This window comes from Mastacembelus armatus, chromosome 3, assembly GCF_900324485.2.
Source record: "Mastacembelus armatus chromosome 3, fMasArm1.2, whole genome shotgun sequence".
Classification (NCBI taxonomy): domain Eukaryota; kingdom Metazoa; phylum Chordata; class Actinopteri; order Synbranchiformes; family Mastacembelidae; genus Mastacembelus; species Mastacembelus armatus.
In genome coordinates, this window is record NC_046635.1 from 8,778,002 (window position 1) to 8,796,131 (window position 18,130).

At 38.2% G+C, this 18,130-nt stretch overlaps 1 protein-coding gene and 1 long non-coding RNA gene across 4 annotated transcripts; one reads left to right on the forward strand and one right to left on the reverse strand.

The window, feature by feature from the left end:
- Positions 1-2,558, reverse strand: LOC113137781 (uncharacterized). Its single transcript, XR_003296409.1, has 2 exons — positions 2,398-2,558; positions 1-1,814 (listed from the first exon to the last, which is right to left on the reverse strand). It is a non-coding gene; the product is annotated as an uncharacterized LOC113137781 (long non-coding RNA).
- A 3,579-nt stretch (positions 2,559-6,137) lies between these two features.
- Positions 6,138-18,095, forward strand: slc39a13 (solute carrier family 39 member 13). Of its 3 annotated transcripts, none has more exons than XM_026320345.1 (10): positions 6,138-6,327; positions 7,302-7,667; positions 8,894-9,001; positions 9,444-9,586; positions 11,755-11,877; positions 12,793-12,882; positions 14,470-14,520; positions 14,685-14,817; positions 14,899-14,998; positions 15,516-18,095. In XM_026320345.1, exons 2-10 carry the CDS (start codon positions 7,340-7,342, stop codon positions 15,589-15,591), a joined length of 1,152 nt encoding a protein of 383 aa, XP_026176130.1. In that variant the 5' UTR covers positions 6,138-6,327; positions 7,302-7,339; the 3' UTR covers positions 15,592-18,095. The 3 variants fall into 3 exon arrangements, with proteins under 3 accessions (XP_026176130.1, XP_026176132.1, XP_026176131.1); XM_026320347.1 differs by having other exon boundaries at positions 11,758-11,877; XM_026320346.1 differs by having other exon boundaries at positions 9,447-9,586.
- Positions 18,096-18,130: the final 35 nt, after the last annotated feature.

Sequence of the window (18,130 nt, forward strand, 5' to 3'; positions counted from 1 at the left end):
TGAACTCACAGCACGTTTACACTATTTGCCTATTCACAGTATTTACACTATTTGTGCACAGAATCATTCACACACTCCTTCACTGCCACCAGGGGCAACTTGGCGTTCAGCTTCTAGCCCGAGATTGCTTTGACATATGGATTAGAGAAGCCACGGATCAAACCACCCACCCTTTGGCCGACCTGCTCTATTATTGAGCCACAGCTGCCCCCCAGTGCTACCAATGGGCTGTCCGCCACTGGACATCAGACTGTTAGAGGGTTGATATATATGGACAGGCAATCAATAATTCCTCCAGGGAATGTGTCACTTAACCTGCACGTCTTTTGACCGTGGGAAGAAAACGAGACACATGGTGAAAACCTGGGCACAGGGAGAACATGTTGCTGTGAAGCAACAGTGCTAACTAATGCACTGCCATGATGCACAACATGTATCAATTATCAATTCCAGCATAATGTTATATAAGAAACAAGGAACAATAATAACATCAGCAAACAAGCTCAGTGATGTCAATTAAAAAGACCCTTTACCTTGTCATACTGCAGTAGGAATTTCTCATTATTCATTGGCTGCACAACACAGACCTGTTAGATTTTAAAGCTAAAGTTTGGCACCAATAGTCTTGGGGAATCATGCATTACATCTAGTTTTTTTTTTTTTTTTTTTTATCTCTACACAAAGTGGTGTAGAGATAAAAGTGTGGTTTTACAACCAACCAAATGAGTTAGCGAAGGTAGGATAACCACTTACAGTACTGGCTGTCTGTTTTTGCCAGCATGAGAGACAGAGGTCTTTTCTCTAACATGGAAGGAAGGGAATCAGTTTATTTCCCGAAATGTTGAACTACTATCTAAACTAAATGCTAAATACTATCAAAGGACTCTCGCGCTGTATTGCCTTGTGTTAAATAGGCATTCATGTTGTGGTGCCAACTAGCCTACTCCGTAACTGAATGGGCTACTCTTTGCTACTCTAAAAAATAAATGTTTCAGTGAGATATGCTGTGAGATATACTGTATACATTAAAGTTGCCAGCACTGATATATTTGCTTTTAAGTGTAAGTGAAACACTGTGAAGTTACACACTGTCACACTATGGGGTGTAACTGAACACTTCACAGTTTTGAATACAGTGTCTGAATACAGTCATGAGATACATATCTCTGATGGTTATTGCTCACACTAGCATGCACACAGTCTCCACTGGCAACTCGGGGCCCCTCGAGTATTTGGGCCTGCTGTGTGGAGGTGTCAATGTTCTCATCGCTGCCCTTGCAAGCGCACTTATTTTTAGAGGCTAATAATATTTAGAAGCACTGTTAACTGACTGTAAAATGGTGCTATTACTGCTACTGATACAGTATCCTTAACACTTCAAGACACAGGATTATAAAATGAAATATATCTGTTATCTACTGTAGTATACCCCATCAGCTTTTAGTAATGTAGAAAGTAATTGATTTCTCAATAAAACTCGGTACATTTACTGCGCTATTATAAATATTTTTTGCTGACATTCAGTTTTCTCAGACATGTGGCTTCTTACATTCAGTCTCAGATTCACAGTGCAGGATCACAAGATTGTGCCCACACAGCCTTGCAGAGGGGAATGACACGCATGACCACTGACTGTGGAAAACAGGATACAGGGTACGTCGCAACAGGAAGTGTTGCACTCCTCCTCTGCAGAACATCAGTTTGGCCAGAATGACTGCAGGTTGATGTCCACACTCTGTAACTCCTGTGGCAGTATTCAAATTTTGTAATCATCTTCGCTCACCATTTCTTCTGAACTAGTTGAGTAATTCAGCCTAAAGAAAAAAAAAGTGGCAAAAGAAAAAAGAAAGCTAAAACAGACAGGCTGCACTATTCTTTATACTGGATATATGTAAACTAACTTAATGACAAGTCTTTAGGCTAACTGTGCAGAAAAAAAATCTATATTAGTAAAATGGAAAATCTATATTCAGTAGGTTTTTATAAAAAATAATGGATTCATTAGTAAAGACTCATAATTATTGAAACAAATGGTGAATTTTAAATACAAGAACTATTTACTTTAAAAATGTAAAACATTAAAATTGACATCTGTCATGTCAAACAATGAAGATATAAAATTAGATCAATCTCTCTATCTATATTTGAGTAAAGAAGCTGGGTATTGGTAATTAACTAAATTTTGGATGACCTCTCAAAAAGGTAAAACACCTAAACAAATAAAAAATACCATACTGGAAATAATTATTTATAAAGAAATACTACAATTTAGATACTTTTGAACAGCTTTGTCAACAGTGCATAGATACGACAAACAAAGTAATACTAAAACTCTTTCTCAGATCAGCATAAGGAAACGCCCACAGTCTCAGAGAAAAAAATCTGCCTGGGTCTTACCGTCGCCCTCTGTAGAACATGCAGTGATGAGCTGTAAAGGTGTCCACAAAGGAGTTGTTGAACTACTGGAAGCAAATTGTCGAAGGTGGTTGAAAAATGCAGGCTTTCTATATATCTCTGAATTAACAGGGGAACTAAAAACTTCCTTAATTCTACCAATTTAGGTTGGTACCATAAGGCTTCTTCTTCTTCTCCTTCTTCTTTTTCTCCTTCTTCTTCTTCCTTATTAAAATAAGAAGGTGACAAACTCTTCCTAAAAAACGAGGCTTTACGCGTGTGAATCCAGTATGAACTCCTGATGCTAATGAGCTTAGTTCATCAGTCACATCTTGATATCTTGGATCAAATGCCTGTGGCCTTCATTACACTTAAGTGCAGAACTTGTTTTTATTTTCAAATTTACTGTATGATAATCTCCAAAATACAATGACGCAGTAGACATGACCACCTTATGACAACATTACGTGTTTCCAGCTATGCTGTGTGCTTAAAATATATTCATAGTTTAAAATAGAGGTAAACATATTAAAGATGGTAATGGATGTTTTGCCAGTTAGACTTCAGTGGCAACATACACTTGTTTATCACCAAGAAAACAGTAAATGTTACCTCTTTGTTTCACTAGTTTCAGTAGAATTGGTACAACATGAAAACATAGTTCAATATGTAGTTGCAGAACTACACTTGGGTGTGACTGACTGATTTTTTTTTTTTTTTTTTTTTTTGGATACATCTATGACCAAGACTGTCAGAGCAGCGGTGGAAACCATGCAACATACAACAAGCATTCAGATCCGTTCAGTAATTTTAATTAGTTCTCACTGAATGAAGGAGATGCAGCCATTTGAAAAACAGAGCAGCCGAGCAGCAGTGTTTTTGTAGCCAGCGAAGAGCTTCCAGACCAGATGAAAATGAATATTTCTGAACATACAAAAGTGTCTCTTCACACATAATAAATTGCAAAGACACGATACTATACCACTATTATAAAATCAAACATGATAATTACATGTGGTTGCAGAGATGATGTTTGTGTGAATTCAAGTGATTTTAAAACATTGTGATTAAATTTGAATTAGAAACTGAAATTCAAGAACCAAAGTGAGTTATGTAAAAGTTGATCTATATGTGATGAGCACATGCATCTTGATCAGCATACAATGAAATAAAAAAAAAAGAACTACATGCAAATGTAATGTCATTTTTAAAAGCACAAACACACATGTGCAAGATTATTTACTGACACCCTTGCAGGGTTTATTACAGCGTGAGCCACAAATGAACAGCAGGTTGAAGAAACTGTCACTTTGACATGCAGTGCAATTTCGCACTGCCCACCATGAGAAAGATCAAGGCTGAAGTGTCAGCAAGTATCTGTAGGGCTGCATTAGCCAAAAAAAAGTGCTGCCACAAACTGCATTAATTTTCACATAAGATTCTTATGAAATCTGAAAAAAAAAAAAAAAAACGAGCAAATACTTCATAGAATATTTCAGTTCTGTGGGTGGACAGTCCACAGAGGAGGCCTGTGTTTCCTGGCTGAGTGTCACCAGAGGTTTCAGTGGCCATCATGTGTTTCACAATGACATGGAACGGTCGCTTAACATGCATGCGAGGGGACATCCAGCCCTCTCACTTCTTATTCCTGATTCCTCATTTTCTCTGGACTCTACAAGACTCAACTCTCAGACTGGGTTGTGGGTATTCTTAGACAAGGGTGAATCACAAGGCACATAGACATACACATGCACACACAAATACACACAAACACAAAACCATTCACAGTGGAAAGGTTTTTTCACGACACATTAGACTACAATGTTGTGTAGGACTACGCTGCTGTCTTCAGCTGTTTAATAACACTCACATGCTAACTTTTTAGAAAATTCTAATTTCCTGAGCTGCATACAAACACAAACATGTACTTTTAACTATGTACACCCATATAAGACTTTGGGCCCCTATCCCACCAAACAACTAAGTTCCTCTTTCTTTATGTATTGCTCAAGTCAGACAAGGATGACTAAGTGCGGATATTAATCATGTTTTTTGTTATCTTCACATCTCACTCTGCTAAGTCCGTCTCTCAGAGTTAACTCGTCTATTTTTAAAAGTTTGAGAACTTAAAGCTTAGTTAGACTTTTTAAATGTGAAAAACGATGTCCCTGCAGGATGTGGTCAGTTAAACTGTATCAACATGATGCTGACCAGAGTTAAAGACTATTCTTCATCATGTGTTTGTACATTGAAGCAAGTTTATGTTATTCATACTCTCAAGTCTCAAGACTCACAAGTCTGCATTGAAAATTTTACTTCGGTAGTATTGATGCTAAATGTACTTAAAGTACCAAAAGTAAAAGTACTTAGTAGCAGATAAGAGAATCATATTTACTGATGCGTTGTTTATCAATTTAATTTTTTGATTACTTTATATATCGCTGCTTGTAATTTTCCAACCACACATCAATGAAGTTTTATGATTATACTGTATATCGTTTTATTCACAAAAGTAACTGAAGTTATAAAATAAATGTGGTATGATATTTGTCTCCGAAGTGTAGTGATGTGAGGCACCCAAAACTACTTAAGTACAGTACTTGAGGAAATGTACTTAATTACCTTGCACCACAGAGCATTATTAAGCAGCAAGTACATCTGAAAATGTACAAATATTCCTTGTTCTGCTCCTTTAGTCTCCCATTAAACAACTCAGGCTTACTTTGTCATAGTTGATCCAAAATTAAAATAGGGAAAATACAGGCAGACGAGCAGGTGGACTTACACTCAGAAGGGACTGCTGAGTTATCTGTGTGCTCGGCTAATTGTTAAACATGTTCAAAATGCAGATAATGCTCACGCAGAAGGCAGAATGTAATTGTCCCATTTTTCTCAGGGGGGGGGGGGTTGTTGTCAGGGCAAAATTAAATAAAATATTTTATGCAGTAAACTCCTGTCACATGCACCACCTGGTGGTCAGGCAGTTGATTAAGAGATCTTATTGTACAGTTGAACCCTGTGTCCTCTACTAGAGGTGAGGTGGGGACAAGGGTGCTATGTGCTATTCACCTATGGGGCAACCCTCACAAAATGGCTTTTAAATTGCTTGTTGCAGACCAGGACAGGCCACGTATTTAAAAATGGATTGAATACTTATTACTACTTATTCTCTCATTTAGAATGGCTTTTGTTTCAAAGATGGTTTATAGTTCATAAGTTCATAACATTAACTGTATAGTTACTCAATTAGAAGTAAAAGTCCTGCTTTTAAAAGCCAATTTAAGTAAATGTAAATGTACATAAGCAAAATACTCATTTCCACAGAAAGCAGAAAACATCACCAAAACTGTGATGCAACTAGTATGTAGGGGTAGATTAGTTCACTGGCTCCCAAGTAAAAAGCTCATTTCCTCTGAAATGTGATGGAGTACTATAAAGTACTGTAGTATATAATGGAAACATGCAAGCAAAGTACACATACCTTAAAACGGTATTAAGAAACTATATTTAGTTACTTTCCACCAGTGCATCAGTGCATGTATTTAAAGGTAGACTGTGTATAAACATGCATGTTTTGTTTGTAGGTTGATTAGCTCAGTTTTGAATCTGAACTAGCACAAGTCTTTGCGTCCAGCAGGCTGGTTCTTGTGTGCACTTTCTGGATCCTGGGGGGGGGGGGGGGGGGTACAAAGTTAACTTCCTGAAATGTTTGGTGGGGCGGGATCCATGTCCAGATTCTCCCCTCCTGTTTATGTTTTTTTTTTTCCCTCCAGGATCCTGATACGTGGCTGTTTGGGAGAGACTGCTGACCGACTGGGACTCTGCAGCTGGCGGATCCCTGTCCTGAGCAGCTGTGGAGAAACTCTGCCTGCCTTTACCGAGCCGGCCTGGATGGCAGGGACACACTGGTGCAAAGACTCCCGAAACCACAAGGTATGTGGGCCTGAAATGTCCCGTTCGCGTCTGTGATCCGGTGGTACGGTGTCATGGCGGGTTTCCTACCCGTAGCCTTTGCACTAACTTACCGAAACTGTGGCTAGTTTTAGCCGTAATTACCTGCCGTGTGAGCGATGCAGTGATTGCTAACCTGGTTAGCAGCCAGGCTAACATTAGCTGGCTAACTTTTAGAGTTGGCTAACACTTTTCACGGTTTTTACAGTTTAATGTCAACATGCTCACTTCTACTGTCAGGTCAGCGTAAAAACGTTGAATGTAAATATATATACAATAACACGTTTGTGTAACTTTGCTGTCGTGAGTTAACTTGTAACGTTACTCTATCGGTCGACAACAAATCAGCGACATGATTAACTTAGATGCTTTTCATGCCTGTAAATATGCTTTTAGAAGCTGTTCGTGCAAACGACGGGATGAATAACCAGCTCAAAAGCTTTTAACGTTGTCAGGCCAAACATTCATCAACTGTGATTTGAGCCACAGCTGCTTACGCACACACACACACACACACACATATATATATATATACACACACACACACATATATATATATATATATATACACACACACACACACACACACACACACACACACACACACACACACACCAATATTAATCTAATCACGTCATATGTGATAATACATCTGTTACTGTGGTCAGTTAAGAAGTAGTCACAGGGGGAAAGTACTTTTATTTTTATGTTTGAGTAAACTTTGGTTGATAGTTATTCTGTATTTTTATTTACGTACGGTATTAGAGTATTTTTTTTTCTTATATATTGCTGTGTTGGACATTTTAGTTATTTTATTTCCACCATGGCCTGGTACAAACAACAGCACCAGTTAATAATTCATAGTAGCCTTATTTTAATGCTGATTTAACACTATCATCCATAGTTGAAAAGATGCAGGAGAGGCCTGTTTATCTGAAAGGGTGTTTCTTTTGCAGCATTACTGGTTGGAAGTGCTTTTTGGACCGTGGGACGGATGAAAGGTGGAAGCTGTAGGAAGCCCAGCTGGGCTGTAGCTGCCCTGTTTATCCCCGTTGCCCTGCTGATGCTGACCTCCAGGGGGGCATTAAGCAGCCAGAAGATGACACAAACGGCTATGGCTCATACGACAGCCACATCTGCAGGACCAGGCCCCAGTCTGAAAGATGACCTCTCAGGCCTCCAGGCAGTAGCAGACTTCTTAGCCAGCGAACATGTTCATGTTTGGCTCTTATCCCTGGTGGGCTGTGTTGCTGTAGGCCTCAGTGGGATTTTCCCCCTACTTGTGATTCCCATTGAAGCTGGAGCAGCCCTCAAAACAGAAGGTAAGAGATGGCAGTATGTAACCTAGATTATTATACCATCATGATATTTCTATCAATAATAACACAGCATAGAAAGTTGTGTAATATGAAGAATTCTGTATTATCAGTTATCCATGATAAGCAAATCTTTTTAATAAAGAATGACCTTTAAATGTTAATGTGATTATTCAAAATAGTTTTAGAATTTCTATTGTAAACCAGTGGTAATTTCTAAATATTTAAAGAGCAGAGTTTAAAGTATCTGTATTAGAATGTACTGCTTATAAATGTTGCATAGAGGGACTTAAGATGTTACAGCACATATTGAATTTGACCATTCTGTTGTCTGGTACGCCCAGAGCTAAATGCATTAGCATACTGGGATGCTGACAATGCTATCATACTTATATTAAACACATGTTGTTTACAATATGTGGCTTTTTAAAGCACGTTGACTTACTAGCATTCGCTAATTATCAGAAAATGGATAGTACAGCTAAGACTGATGGGAATGTCATTAGCTTTGAAGGAATTTGCTCATTAGTCAAAGTGTTAGACTAGAGGAAGTTAAGGGAAGCATGATTTTGTTTCACCCACTCATGCTGAGATGTCACTGTATATGTGAAAACTTTGACCTGCAGGTGGTAACAAAGTTAGTACAGCTAATATCTTTTTAGAGAAATTTGGGTGCAAGATTTCATTTAAATCCCTCCAATGGCTGCATTCAAGTGTGGACCAAAGTGGTGGACAGAGTGGCGGTACTTGCAGTGTATTTACTGTAACCTTTAAATACCTCTCACATTGTACATTAATCTTCTAAGTTACCTACTGAGCTTCAGTAAGCATGCCTAATTTACTCAAGGTCATGCTTGTGGCCTCTTAAGTGGCCCCACCCACAGGAACGTGGCATTCCAGATGTATTTTAGGCCTGTAGTTTTCAGCTGGAGTGGCTGACTGAAGGTTAATCATTAGGGAGGGAGCTACTCAAGAATAAAAAGAATCTGATGGACAAAGGTGACCACAGCATACTGTACATTAGTAGCCTGAGCCACAGACACTTTTGTGCATTTGTATATTTTGTCTTATTTTTTTTAACAAATTATAAGTAAATCAGTAGAAAAAGGACTGTAAAGTGTTATTTGTGGTAGTCTCAGTCCAAAACGAAAGCTCATGTAAAATTACTGTTCTTCATTATTCGTCCAACACAGTAACTGCTACATGGTTTGACTATTTTTGTATTTTCTTAGCGGGATGTCAGAAGCTGAAGCAGCTTTTAAGCTTTGCTATTGGTGGCCTCCTAGGTGATGTGTTCCTTCACCTCCTTCCTGAGGCATGGGCTCTCTATGGTTATTCAGGTGGGTCTCCTTTCCACTAATGCAGTCACTGCCTTTGTATTTAAAGTCTTTATTACTGATTATTTCTCATTTAGACAGAATATTCTACTAACAACAGTTCAATCCAACAGTTTAACCAAATCCAACAGCTGATGAAGTGTGAATTTCATAAACCTTACAAAAGGACAGTATTTGTTTTGATATATTAATCTGTTATTATGCATTCAATTCCAAAATTTCACATTTTTTGCAAAGGCATTGCAGTTTTCCTATTTATACGTCATCTGTAATCTAAAGCAGGTGAAAAAAATATATACAATGTCCTTTGCTTCTGTTTATTAGAAACAGTGTTGTTGTTGTTTGACACATAAATACTGACATATAGTGCTTGGTGTTGGTATAATGCGATAGCTCAGTTGTCACTCCCTGTATTTGCTCACACGGCCTTTCTGCTTCTCTTCAGCAGGTAAAAAAAGACACTACATGATCCAGGGCTTATGGGTAATCGCTGGCCTGTTGGCCTTCCTTGTACTGGAGAAGATGTTCCCAGATGAAGACTGCCATGAGAATCCCACTTCAAAATCAGACCTGAATTTTAACTCTGCTGTAAGTATTTCAGGTACAGCATGTTTTTAGAAGAACCCACTGTGCTCTCTGCTGTCCACTGCACACAGACATGTCAATACAAGAATCCACATATTTTTATTTTCAGTGGTGTGGTTGGTACAGACCTTTTCATGCTCAGTCTCCATGTTTCTGTCAGAGGTACCACTGTTTTGCTGACTGTAGCATGCGATGACAGACTGTACAGCCAGCATGTCTGTGATTTCCTCAAACAGGGAAGGGTTTAAAAGAATAGTTCAACAATTTTTTTTTTTTTGCTGAATACTACCCTTGTGATTTCATAATGAAATAGTTGGGAACACATCCTTGAGTGAAACCACAATGTGTTATTTGCATGCTTAGATTTTGGACAGTAAACAAAGCCCCTAAAATTAAAATCAGTGAGCTTTAAAGATACCGGTAGGCTCTTTCTGAAAATATATATGAAGTGGATGTTTATCAATGAACAACTTAAATGGTATGGGATTATGTGGCTACTCCATCCATCCATCCATCCATCCATCCATCCATCCATTATCTAGACCTGCTTATTCCTAACTAGGGTCACAGTGATCTGCTGGAGCCTATCCCAGCTCTCTTTGGGTGAAAGGCAGGGGTACACCCTGGACAGGTCACCAGTCCATCACAGGGCCACACAGAGACAAACAACCTCACACACTCACACTCATTCCTATGGGCAATTTGGAGTCACCAGTCAACCTAACATGCATGTTTTTAGACTGTGGGAGGAAACTGGAGTACCTGGAGAAAGCCCACACAAGCACAGGGAAAACATGCAAACTCCACATAGAAAGGTCGGGTTGCGAACCCACGACCTTCTTGCTGTGAGGCAACAGTGCTAACCTGTGGCTACTCTATTATTTAATTACTCAACTAATAATGAAATAAGTTTACTTTTTAGAAATTATAGCTGGTGTAACATCAAATACACCCCTTAATGTTTGAACATAATTGAATGCATTGCATCTTTGCAGACAATGGTTGTCTGGTTGCATGTTTATAAAGATGGTCTCATTCTCTCTTCTGTCTTTGTAATTCCAATGAGGGAGGAGATTGAAATCCACGGCTCAGCTCCTCCACTGCTGTCTATTTATAGTGCCGGGGTGAAGCAGCTGCTGTAGCCATTTCGGTGTCCACAGGAGAGCACTCAGCTTATAGACAGAGACAACAATAAACGGGGACAGTGTGTGACAGTGTACATGAGAGACAGAGAGTGAGTTTATTAGTATGTTGACTTTAAAAGATGGTGTTTTGTCTTACCAAAAGATGTAAGGGCTGTATCAAAAACGTTTTATTTGAATTGGGTCAGTGTTTTTGGTGGGTGAACTAAGTGTGTGGAGAGCTGCAATACTTAATGTACCTTACAGTACAAAGCATGTTATATTCTTCATTAAGCAAAAAAGTTGTTTTGAAATAACACTTCAATCACAGAAAAACATCTGTAACCCTGAATATTCATCACAAAGTATTAATTTCTAATGCATCAGCATAGTTTCTTCTCATGACCAGAGACCAGAACAGGCGCTAGGCTATTTCTGTGTTTCTTAATTTGACTGTTACCATAGTTTAAATGACAATGTATGTAGTTTCTGAGTGAGCAGGCAACAGGGAAGTTCTCTTCTCAAAAAACATGGGCTACAGGCAGTCATGGATCTTTTGTGTGTGTGTGCATGTGTGTGTTAAAACCACAAACTTGTTGAATAGTGAATAGTTGAATAGTAATTGAAGAGTCATCCCTTATGTCTGAAAAACACAGCAAAAGTGCAAATGACTGGTTACTGCTGCATATGTAGGATTTTGGCAAAATAATGAGGACTTTTTTAGCAGCTGCTCGGCTGCCAGTAAGTGAACTGTGTGACACACAGTGAGAGCAACAATAAAATGCCTGTTTATTGCAGTGCAGATTTCAGGCTGTCATTAACTTACTGTTTTTAGTAAGACTGGTGTTAGTGGCCAAGGTAGGCAATATGTTTCCACAGGGGAGACAAGCCCTTCCAAGTTAATGGGGTATTACCGATGGTAGGCACTGGTGGCTAAAGGGAACATAAAAATTATTTATAAAAACACTTGTAAAATTTATAAAAAAGAGAGGGTGTGTCTGGACAGAACATGATCATTTTTTCCTTCCGTGTTCTTCCTTTTTTTCTCAGCAGACACAGTCTAATTCAGTTTTCAGTGGAAAGGCTGTGGTGTCACTCCGAAATGGACACCATGCTGAGTCATGCAAATCCTCCAAGCAACAGAGTTTGCAGGAAAGATCAGAGAAAATCAAGGTAATGCTGTCAACTAAAAGTTTCTAGTTAATAGAAAAGACAGAAGATATTTTTTAAAGACACCACTGGGGGTAAACTCATAATTTGTGATGCATACGCGAGAGATGCATGTTTTATGTCTTCAGCCAATCATGTAGTTTGACATAACCAGCAACGAGGAAGTCTCTGGAGCTTTGAAGAAATACACCTTATACTTTATTGGCTTTTTAAAAATACTGTACCAAGCTCTGAATACATTTGTAATACAAAATGAGACCTTTTTTTTCCTAACATGCCCATTAAATATAAAATGTGATGGTAGAAAAAGTAATGGCATCAGTGTTTTAATAACTGGTTGAACCACCTTTGGCATCACTAAACTCAAGCAAGCAGTTTTTGTAGCTGTGAATAAAACCTGCTCAATGTTCAGGAGGAATTTGGACCAGTCTTCCTTACAGATCTGCTTCAGCTCAGACATATTGTTAGGACTTCTGCTGTGAATCATGCCCGTTCAGTGTTTTGCGTATGGTTGACTCATGAATAGAGATGTTCACCAGCTCCAATGAACCGTTCGTCTTTAACTATTAGTCTAAGGTTCTTTTTTGCCTCATTAATTATTCTGCGTTGTACTTTTGGAAAGATCCTGGCTTGGAGCCCACTTCTATGGAGTCCAGCTGACATCAAAAGCCTTGTGTTGCCATTACTATTTCTGCCATCACTTTATATGTGAAAAGAAAACAGGTAATCCCCCCCAAAAAGTGTCCTGGTATATCCATACATGTTTTACATCTTAGGGATGATTTAGGGGTCCCCAGTTTGGCCCCAGGACATATTGGTCAACAATCTTATATTCTGGACATTTACGACATTCCCTCTGACCCAGTCCTAATCGGAGTTAATGTGAGTAACGGTGGCGTTATGTTTTATGTCTTTCAGACAAGTGGATACCTCAACCTACTGGCTAATTGCATTGACAACTTCACTCATGGGCTGGCAGTAGCAGGGAGTTTCCTGGTTAGCAAAAAGGTAAGATGCTGTGATAACCTCAACACTGAAAAGACTAAAAAAAAAAAAAAATCTATTTTTTTGGGGGGGCTTTTCTTTTTCATTCACATGTGCTTCACACAGAAGCTGTTTGTTTTTGTTTTCATCACTGAATTTGAGCATCCTCTGGCCTCATTTAATGTAGTGTTTACATTATGAAGTTGATTTGCTTTGTCATGATCAGCTGCTTTGTCTTTGTTTTTCTCTTGGGTAAAGATACAGTGTAGGAGATCTAAAATGATGTGTTTAGCACCTGTTAACTGGTACTGTAGAATAAAACCTTCACAGTTTCTGAGTTCACTGTATCTGATTGATGTTTAGCTATTTCATGCCACCAGTCATTGAATCTACTCTACTACTTGACCAAGTCAAATTGAGTGAGGTACCTAGATAGTTTGAGCTGTGCCAGATATCAGTAGTTGATAAGGGTAACTACAAACCCTGTACTGTAAGACTAAATGAAAGCGAAGGACAGAAATGTATCTGGGGAATTTGGACATATAACACCTCCCTTGTGAGTTCAGGGTTTGGCAGCGTATACAGGCTCATTGGCAGCGCGGTAGACCTGCTGGCTTTAAAGAGGACCACTCACTGAGCATTCATTACAGGACAGAGCAAACTTTTTCAGTTTGATACCCGTTCTTGTCGTATTGTGTTCCGACGCTTGTTCAAAAAAGGTGCACTTTAAACTGCAGTAAAGTGGATTTGGATGACTTCGGTAGGTTAGTGTATATTTGTAGCTGTGGGAACGAGAGTGTGTCCAGCTGGAGAGACATAAGGCTAGCAGCATGAACTATGGATCAATGTGCCAGAGAGGAAGTTAACTAGATGTCTCAAACATACACGTACAAGACATCTCACAGTGTTTTCTGTTTGATCTCATATGCATTTATCACAATGTGATTTTTGCCACAATAACATGCTTCTTGAAAATGATCTGCATCAAAAATAACAAATAAATTAGAGTTCACATTTTTTTTATTTTTCTATGGCCTGTGAACATACATTAAACTATTATGTCTGTTGGTGCTTTATGTTTGTTAGTGACTGGGAAAATGTAAATATGTGAAATTACCTTTGAGGATAGTCTTCTCTTAAAGCGAGTTGGTCATTGCTAGCTTTATGTGGCTTAGGGGTTTTTATTATCTAATTTAATGATGATGGTAATTTGAAAGAGTTTTCATATCTCCTCTTTGCCTCCTGATAAAGGGTCATTGTATTATTTCATAATATATATATTTCATATATTTGTTTTACCTAATTTGATGTTAACATTTTTATTTTTTTTGTTTGTACATATTTCTAATTTGCCATGATGGTCTATGGCTGTTACCTCACCTTAATATATGTTACTTTTTAATCTAAATTTTTAAATTTATTTTCTTTGCCTTCTTTTTTAAAACATTTGTTACTAGAGATAAAAAAGGGAAACTCTAACTATAATCATGTAATTGTTAATGTAATCCAGTACTTATGACCTTTTTGAGCTTGGAATTTTCCCTTTGAAATGACAGAGCACGTTTCTGTACCAAATTACACGAAGTATTGTTAATGGGACTTTTCTTGCAGGTTGGGTTCCTCACCACTTTTGCAATCCTACTCCATGAAATTCCACACGAGGTGAGATTTAATTTTCTAAGTTCATGGTTAAATTCATGGTTTACTTGGAGGGTTTATTGTTACATAGCTGAAGGCATGCAGGGAGACTCTTGACTGCTACGATGCTTGTAGACACACTGAATGTTTAGCCATTCTTCTGTTGAGAGAAGTGTCATTGTCTGCAGGTGGGAGACTTCGCCATTCTGCTGCGGTCCGGTTTTGACCGATGGAGTGCTGCTCGCATGCAGCTGTACACAGCAATGGTCGGGGTTTTGGGAGCTTGCTTTGCTCTGTGCACTCAGTCACCAAAAGGCACAGGTAGGATAGGACCAATATACATATGATCAAACACATTTTACAGACCATTTTAGAGTTCTAAATGTTTTGTGCTATTTCTAGAAAATGCTACTGCTTGGATACTGCCTTTCACTTCAGGAGGCTTCCTCTACATAGCTTTGGTGAATGTGGTGCCAGACTTACTTGAGGAGTCCAGTTTAAGGTATGTTGGATGATTTCCACTGACTAAATAAACAAGTAAACTTTACATTTAACACTTACTCAAAAAACATGTTTGTCCATGACATCTAAAGAACATGCACGTTTTTTTAAAACCGGTTTAAAAATATAAATTCTATGTTGTTTATATTCATGTTCAGTAGCTAGTGCTCCTCGTTACTGCCTTTGCTGTTGAAGGACTGTTGGTTTAGTTGGTGTGTTACCATGACCAGCGGTTGATCATTGGAACAGAGTGAAAGTAATGGCATGATCAAGTGTGCATTTACATCCTAGTGTGTGTTCACATTAGAAACAAAAGAGGTACCCACTTGTACAAACGTGTATTTATAGCTCTTCTAGTAACTTTAACCTGATCTTTATTAGAAGAGAACAGGTTCACTTATGGTAGATCAAAACTTGTATCTTGTGTAAAATGCATACGTTTGCGATGAGTTGTGAAAATGGGCATATGGCACGTTTTCATTATATTCATGAGTCTGTCTGACTTTTGTTTTCCACAGACACTCCCTGATGCAGATTCTGCTCATTTCCTGTGGCGTGGCTGTTATGGCACTGCTCTCCGTTATTGTTGACTGAACATGTAGGAAACCCCCTCCTGCTCTTCCAAACACTAAAACTCAGCACTCCAAATGCTGGGACCTCTCGTTCTCAAAATTTCATCCTACTAAAATTCAATCCTCATCATAATGTTAGACCAAAACAAATATCTGACAGAAGAACAGCACTTTATGGATGGATGCCTGACAGAAACACCTTCTTGTTTTTTTTTTGACAGGACATTTGTGTGGACACTTTAAAATGTGCCAGACCTAAATATCATGGAAATGAAGATGTTTTGTACGGATATCTGTTACCAAATTGTCGACCATAGTATTTTTATTTTGCACATACATTTACACAGGTACGGCAGATGTACCTGTTCAACAGAAGAGACATTACTGAACGTGTACAAGGACCTCCCTCTTTTAAAATGGATCGAACTCTAATTTGTTTAAACATTGATTGTAGTTTTATTTGTTGTGCATCTTCTGTTCTGATGTAGCTGCTGCATATTTATTGAAAACGAGAGAACATGGTTTCATTAAGCATCATTTTATCTTAAGAAGTGCCCCACAGTCGGGATGTTCTGTTACACCAGTGTCAGCTCTACACCAAAGTGCACTCTCTCTCTGGTTATAGCTCCTTCACAGTACAGCACAAATTGGTGCTCGTAAAAAGATCTGCTTGAACAAATAATTTTGAGAGAGTTGAAATTAATCGAAGAAAATGATTGGTACTGTTTTTTAATATTCAGTTTCCAGTTACTCTTGGTGCTAACAAATATGTTTGACAAGAGCCATGTTGTTGACTCAGTTCTTTGAGAAAGTTAGCACTCCTGAAGTAATAAACTGTAAAATTTAGACAGTTATATAAAAAAGACAAATGTGGTCTATTTCCAGCTTTCTGACAAAAAGCCCACGTATTCTAGCAGACAGGATAAACAGTTACGCCACAGGTATTTTATTGATCTCAGTGGGATTAGGATATCCTGATATTGATTGGTAGAGGAGTGTTGCGTTGACCTCATTGCACAAACACCTTTTTCACCATGAGCATATTTTTACAGCAAAGACCCTATATCTAAAATATCATATGGGAGAGGGGGGTATCGATTGTGTATTCACACTTGTCCAATTTCAACACAGCCTGTTTGGCTAGCTTCTGTTGCCATAACGACTCCGCCACAGGTTGCCTTCCTTAGTCATCAGCCTGTGAGCAGCCTTTTGTCTGTGGGAGCCTTCCTCACTCACAGCACAGAAGGATAACAAACAAGCACGATGTGCATTGTAGTGGGAGACATCCAGTGGGAAACTGCAAACACACAAGTGACAAATCTTTCATTGATACTCTGTTGAGTTACCATAACTTTGTCAGTATTTGATCTTGAGGGACAGATGCTCAGGATGAGCATATGCCTTCGGTTATTTTGATCAGCCTATTCATGTGCAGTGACGAGTGAACTTTTAACAGCGCACGTTTCTGGCTTATTGCTCACAAAATCCTGAAATTTTCTATAAACTGCTTTTTGCTTTAATGCCTGTGTATGACAAATCCTACTTAGATGAACACAATCACTTACATCTGTGTTTTAAACCAATATAGTCATGTACTGGTTTAACTGTTTTCTCATTGGTGAATGTAGACATGTAATTCAGTCACATTTTTATTAGAATAAATAATACAGTAATGCCAAAGCAGTGGTTGAAAGTTTTACATTGTTATGAGAATTCAGCATACAACCAAAACAATATATATAGGTTATTAAATGATATATGCTTCTGTAATATATAGTGTTTTAAAATCACTATACAAATTACAGTATATATTGTGGGAACTACTTATCACCACAGTATATTCTAAAGGGGAAAAAAATCAAGCTAAAACATTAAAAGCTCAAGTTTAACCACTAAATGCTATTTATTTATTTATTTTTATTTATCGGACCCTTCTCTAATAAGCATCTTACATCTCAAAACTCACAGCCTTAGATCCTATTGGTCCTGTACCTGCAGTGGTTAAATCTGAGGGGTCCAGGCCACTTCCCTTTCTGTTGTATTCAAATATTTTATTTTCAACATGCTCAGATTTTACTCATTTGTTGAATGTTCATCTGGTTGTTTGCTCTTTGCATTCTGCAGCAGTTTTGCTTTTATTAATGAGTCGTTGCCCATGCAAAAGAGAGTGAACTGCTCTCAAGGGACCACTTTGTATAAATTAGATGAAATTAATAAACTGTACTGGTGAGAAGTTACAGCGGTTACATGCTGCACTGTCCCTTGAACGTACGTTTGCAATTTATTCATTTCTAAAAGTCTAGTTCAAAACAAACATTTACATTTAGAGAACAATGACTAAGCTGGCACAGGTCTCATAGGCATTAGACTAATTGAGTCAGCACATCCACAATAAGATATATTCACAGTGAAATCACTAATATTTAAAGTCACCATTTATAGCAATCACTTTGTTGTGTTCTTCATAATGTGGTGTTTGTAGCTACGATAATCAATGATCAATAATAAATAAAGGCATGTAAAGGATTAATAGCCTGTAATTAATCCACCCCCCTCTCCCA

Excerpts from the sequence above, each read along its gene's own strand:
- slc39a13 (XM_026320345.1), top strand. The coding sequence starts at position 7,340 with ATGAAAGGTGGAAGCTGTAGGAAGCCCAGCTGGGCTGTAGCTGCCCTG. Across the intron at positions 9,002-9,443 it reads GGCTCTCTATGGTTATTCAG|CAGGTAAAAAAAGACACTAC; the intron begins GTGGGTCTCCTT and ends GCTTCTCTTCAG. Across the intron at positions 9,587-11,754 it reads ACCTGAATTTTAACTCTGCT|CAGACACAGTCTAATTCAGT; the intron begins GTAAGTATTTCA and ends TTTTTTTCTCAG.